Source organism: Chlorocebus sabaeus, chromosome 6 (assembly GCF_047675955.1).
Source record: "Chlorocebus sabaeus isolate Y175 chromosome 6, mChlSab1.0.hap1, whole genome shotgun sequence".
NCBI lineage: Eukaryota > Metazoa > Chordata > Mammalia > Primates > Cercopithecidae > Chlorocebus > Chlorocebus sabaeus.
Window position 1 is genome coordinate 44534325 of NC_132909.1, and position 6000 is coordinate 44540324.

Consider the following 6000-nt stretch of genomic DNA (forward strand, 5'->3'; position numbering starts at 1 on the left):
AAATGCAGTGATGTTGACCAGCCTGACACATGACAGTTACCTGTCCTAGAATACCCACGGAGGCCACTCTGGCGGGAGCATGGGCTTGGCTTTCCCAGCTGTGCCTTGCCTGTCACTTCCTTCTGGCCTGGACCAGGGTCAGATTCATTCAATACATGCCCAGTGGGTTGCAGCCCTGGGAAGGCCACAGCCTTTTAAAGACAACCCAGGTGGGGGTGGTGGCGATATTGAAGGCAGTGCCTGACCCAGAGTTGGGACTGTTAAAAACTTTGTGGGGAGTGAGCTTTGTCCACTTTTGGGAATTTGGCAGCAGAGAAGCTGCTGTGGTCAGCCCAGATGTTACACTGAGAGAGAGGGCTCAGCAAACTGGAGATTGCAGACTCCTGCTCTCTCAGGGGATAGTGCAGAGGGCCCCTGAAAATGTGCACGAGGGCCAGGCACAGTGGCTCTGCCTGTAATCCTAGCATGTTGAGAGGCCAAGTCAAGAGGATCACTTAAGTCCAGGAGTTCAAGACCAGCCTGGGCAATATAGGAGAGCCTCTTCATCTCTACTAAAAAGTAAAAAAAAAAAATTCACTAGCTGTGGTGGTTCACACCTATAATCCCAGTGCTTTGGAAGGCCAATTCAGGAGGACTGCTTGAGGTCAGGAGTTTGAGACCAGCCTGGGCAACACAGTTGGACCCCATCTCTACAAAAAATGTTTTTAATTAGCTGGGCATGGTGGCATATGCCTATAGTCCCACCTATTTGGGAGGCTGAGGCAAGAGGATCACTTGAACCCAGGAGTTCAAGGTTGTAGTAAGCCATGATCGCACCACTGCAACTCCAACCTGGGTGGCAGAGCAAGACCCTGTCTCCTAAAAAAAAAAAAAAAGTGTACTGAGGATACATCTGAAATTGATAAAATCATTCCTGTATTGGAAAGAAAGTCACTTCAAGAAGGCCTAGGAAACGCACTAAATTGTAGTTGTGATCTGAGGGGATGAGGCGACTGTGGTCCTAGGTGACGGGCACTTCAGTCCTCCTGCCCCTCCTCCCTGATTGCCAAACCCTCAGGGGTGTTGTCATATGTGGCCAGGGCACCCCACCACATGGCTGAGGAGAGGACAGCTGCCTGGGGTCCCATCTAGCCATCAGCTGTGCAGCTTTGGGCAGGCCCCTGAAGGGCTGAAGGGCTGAGCATCATCATGGACGCTTTGCTCATGGATGGCCGATTGGGGTGGCCCATGGGCTCCTCTGGCTGGCCCTGTCCTGGAGCTGCCTTGTGGAGCCTGCAGTTCAGTGTCTAGTGGAAAGGATGGGACGATCTGGGTGGGGTGCAGACCAAGGGCCTGGAACTTTGTCAGCAGCAAGAGATGCAGGCCCTGCTGGCCATCTTGTCTTTGTCCTGCCTGGCCAGAGACTGGGATGCCACAGAGACTCGGGTCAGGCCAGGGGTCATTTGTTTTCAGCTTAGTGACCTTTGACATGCAGTCAGTGGAGGCAGCAAAGACCTGGCCTGGGGGAAGCTCTGACCGGTTGTGCAGGCTTTGGCCCTGCAGTTCCCTGACCTGTCTGCTGTTTGCCAAGAATGTGACTGTGGTGATGCCTGGGCGCTCTGTGTCCTGCAGGGCTTTGCCCTGGACACGCAGGTGCACATTGAACTCTGCTCGACACCTGGAAGGCATGTCCAGGTCCAGCAGCCCACAGTTGCCAGGTGCCAGGTGCTCAGCCCTTGTATCTGCCACACAGTCATCCCCTTTGCCGTCCCTCCATGTCCCTCCAGCAGCAAAGCGTGCACTTTTGATGCATGTCCCCATCCTGGCGTGCTTCCTGCAGACCAGTGCCATGGGTGCAGACTCAGGAGGTATGTGTTTGTTCTCGTAGGTTTAAACGGAAGCTGCAGCGTTTCCAGTGTTCCCACATCCACGTCGGAGACGCCCGACTACTTGCTGTGAGTGTTTGTCCGGGCCCTGCAGGCCAGTCCTCCCTTTTCTGGGTTCAGACCCCCTCCCCCAGCACTGCAGGTTATCAGAGGCAGAAAGCCACTGCAAGTCTGAGTATGTGAATTCCAAACATAGCAGCCTTTTCTGGGCCAGGCCCCCTCATAAGCCAGGGGATCACCCGAGAGGCCAGGCCGCCGGCGGAGCCAGGATGGCCGCTGCCTGGGTGGAGCTGGGTCCTTCCAGCCTCCACTTAGTGGCCCCTCTCTCCTATCTCAGGAAGTACGCAGCCATCTCCTCTTCGGAGCAGCGCCAGAGCTACAAGAACGACTTCAACGCCGAGTACAGCGAGTACCGCGACCTGCACGCCCGCATTGAGCGCATCACGCGGCGGTTCACGCAGCTAGACGCCCAGCTCCGGCAGCTCTCCCAGGGCTCCGAGGAGTACGAGGTAGAGCCGCCCCGCTGTCTGCTGTGCCCCAGCTCTGGCAGGAGCCAGGGCCCATTTGGGCGCGTACCATCGCCACCACGAGCCTACTGGCCTGCTTGGTGGCCCCAGAGTCTGGCCCTTCCCCAGGCAGCACTTCTCCCCCTGGTGCACTCCATGCGGCAATTCCATGGTTCTGGCCTGGCCCTGGGGCCCTGTTGTGGGAGTCCTTGAAGGCAGCCCAGCTTGTCAGCCTCCTTTGCAGTGGGGACAGCTGTAACCCACCTCCTTGGGTGGGGGCGATCCAGGGTACATGGATCGCCACACATTTGAGCACCGGGGGTCCTCTCACAGCCCAGGACACAGGGCTCTTGGTACCTGTGCCACACCCTCGGGAGACTCCGCAACTGAGCCCTGTCCAGCACCCTGGAGCCCATCCATGCTGCCACAACTGTAGCAGGGGGAGGTGACAGGTCCCTGTGTTTGTGGTCCCCTGGCTTGAGCTCACAGCTCCTTCAGCTGCCCTGTGTAGACAGAGTCTCCACCCTCAGCCACAGCCCTGGACACAGCCTCCCCACCTGCCACCTTTTGAAACTGGTGACCTGACTGCAGGGCTGGGCCCCGATTAATCAGATGCCGGGGTATCTCCTGGCCAAAGCCCCTTTGGCTTCCAAAGAAGATGACTCATGATAGGGTTCTAGGGGCTGCAAGCCACGGCTTCTTGGGGCATCTCTCCCTCCCCTCCCTCTTTGCTGCATGCCCCGCCCAGCCCCCCATCCCAGCCTCGCCGTGACATGGATACTTCCTTGTATCACACCCCCATGACAGCGGTGCGCCACCTGCTCTTGCCTCCAAGGGACCCGGCAGCCTTTCCCTCATGCCCCATCCACTCTGGAGCTACAGCCACTGCAGACCCATGGGGTGTGACTTGCCCCTGTACTTGAGGCTGCCCCACCTTCCCACTCCTCACCCTTCTCAGAGCACCTGGGACCACTCAATTTGAGTTTCCTGCAGGCGGGGATGCATTCTGTCATCTCAAAATTTTGTTTTTCTTCTAGACTACTCGAGGGCAGATTTTGCAGGAATATAGAAAAATCAAAAAGGTGAGTGTCTCTTGTGTTGGGATGGGCTCCAAGTGAGCCGTGGGAGCTGGAGGGAGGAGAGTGGGCCCAGGGCAACCTCCCTGCCTGCTACTTCTAAGGTGTGGGGGAAGAGCCTTTGGGTCTGAGGCCAAAGTTGCCCCGCCTCCCCCAGCCAAGTCTTCAGCTGTGGCATCCCGGCCCAGCCACACAAGCTGAGGAGGTGCGGGGAACCAACTCCCACTCTGCCCTTGGACCATAACCCTCCTTGCTGGGCACCAAGCCCAGGTTTTTGGTTGGGGGGGGGGGGTGGGCACTGGCCTGCTCACAGCGGGGAGTAGCACCCAGGGAGGCTCTGTGCTGAGCGTGACTGTGCTGTCCCGCAGACCAATACCAACTACAGCCAGGAGAAGCACCGCTGCGAGTACCTGCACAGCAAGCTGGCCCACATCAAGAGACTCATTGCCGAGTACGACCAGCGGCAGCTGCAGGCTTGGCCCTAGCCGCCCGCCCCGATGGCAGGGATCTGGGAGGGTGGGGGGAGCAAAAAGCCGGGAGAGAGGATTTATTTAAAAAAATAAACCCAAGGAAGATGCTCATCTGAGCCAGCACCGCCGGCTTTCAGGGCAGCCCCTGCAGACGTCTCACCCTGGCAGGTGGCTGCAAGCCCACCTCGGCCCTCCCTGCGCCTCCTGAGCAGTCCCTGCCTATGACGGGCTCCCCAGAAGCCCACTGCCTCCTCCCTGGCTGCAGCCCCCTGGGTTCAGCCTCCTCTCTCGCCAGAAGACTCCTAGGCCCTCAGGGCGGCGCGCCTGCCTTTTCTAGTTTTATACAAAGACAGCCACTTTTAGCTACTGCTAATGAGACTTGAGTCTATTTTTGTACAAAAGAGAAGCAAAATCTTTTTTCTAAACCTGTGCCTCCCTCTCCTCGGACACCCAGGGTCTAGCCGCTGCCCTGGGTCCTGCCTGCAGTATTACAGAGGCCGTCGAAAGGTGCAGCCGCGTTCTGAGGGCGCGGGGACGGGGCACGTGGCCTCTGCTAGTCTCTGGCTCTATGTTTAGGCACCCCCGTCCCCAGCCTCTCCTCCTCGGGCAGGGTCTCTGCTCCAGCAAGCAAATGGGGTGGCCTGGGTGGCTATTTTGAGAACTCCAGCTGGTGTCCCCAGGCAGCTGCTCAGAGCCAAGGGGGCAGAGGGCTTTTGGCGCCCCCAGGCCTGCCCTGTTATTTGAGGCCCTCAGCTGTCGGGGGCCACTGTGTTTCTGTGCTCCAAGTTGAGACTCGGCTGCAGCGGCGTCAGATTTTACTTTGTGATGTCCTCGGTTTCCCATTTGCTGCTGCTGCTCATTCCACACTGTTGAGACCTTGTAGTCTCGATGCTGCTGGCCTCCCTCCGTCCCTCTGTCCACTTGTGGGTCCTGGGGTCGTTTTAGCAGAGCCACCGCCAAGGTTTGCACTCAGGGAGGGGCTGATGGAGGGCTGGGTGCCTTGGGGTCAGGGAGGCCCCAGGGACCCGTGGGCAGAGCTGGGGAGCCAGGAGGATGGGTCCGCCTGCTCTGGGGGTGCAGGCTGTGCAGACACCCCAATTGCTGCTTTGTTGCTGTGCCTACTCTAGCGTCCCCGAAAGCATCGGGGGGCCACGCAAGTGTGCGTGTGTGTGCGTGTGTGGGGACCCCCCAGGGCATGGTGGGGTCTGAGGCGTATGTTCCCATTTAGGGCTGAATGAAGCCATGACTTGGGAAGGTGGTGGTGGGGGTGGCTGTGACTCAGGGCCCAGGGATCACATGGGGGTCACTGCTGCCATCAGCAGTCAGGCAGGGAGAGCAGAAATGCAAAAATACAGATGTGTCTATTTTTCTAAACTGGGGGGTGGAGGGGTGCCTCCTGATAGCTTCCAAAGAGCTGACCATGGAGGGCCCACAGTGCATCCCACCCCTGCCCAAGAGTCTCTCTCCTTTGGGATCCCCGGGTTCCCAGAGCTCCGAGGAAACTGATCCTTCATGTTTCAATAGCTGTTGTTGTTTTTCTCTTCTGGGCCGGCCAGGGAAGGGTCGAGCAGACTCCAGGGGGCCTCCAGGGTCAGCTGGACCCCGCTGTGTTGCCCGCAGCCAGCCCTGCGGACATGAGTGAGGTGGGATAATTTCAGGAGGTCCCAGCTTGGGACTGCCCGCCCCTCTGCCCTGGGAACCAGTCCAAGGGGCTGTCAGTTGAATTTGCCTTTTTGTTGTTGTTGTTGTTTTTGTTGTTTATTTGTTCTCCTTTTAAGGAATTATGAAGCTAAGAAAAGTTTTGTGTTTTGGGGGTTGGTGGACAAAGTTCTAGCTGATTAAATATGGTCTAACTTATTGATACTATTTTTTTTCTTTTAATGTTGTACTGTGGAGAAAAACTATTTTGAGCCATGGGGTTGGTGTTTACAAGAACTTTCCACTTTTGCCAAAATGTTACAATTGAAAGGCATCTGTGTCTTCAGTTTCCTAATATTTTCTTAAAAGATCTAGTGTCCTTTTTGTACACTAAACAGGTGAATGCTGACTTTTTTCATTCTCCAATAAATTTCACTGAACTGAA

General features: G+C 56.9%; 1 protein-coding gene across 1 annotated transcript in view; it reads left to right on the forward strand.

The window, feature by feature from the left end:
- Window positions 1-6000, forward strand: part of ELL (elongation factor for RNA polymerase II) — an 84801-nt gene extending 78801 nt beyond the window's left edge. Inside the window, exons 9-12 of the mRNA XM_007995806.3 lie at window positions 1868-1934; window positions 2203-2374; window positions 3409-3453; window positions 3816-6000. Coding sequence (XP_007993997.3) covers window positions 1868-1934; window positions 2203-2374; window positions 3409-3453; window positions 3816-3932 — 401 coding nt within the window. The 3' untranslated portion in view covers window positions 3933-6000. The remainder of the gene's footprint in view (window positions 1-1867; window positions 1935-2202; window positions 2375-3408; window positions 3454-3815) is intronic.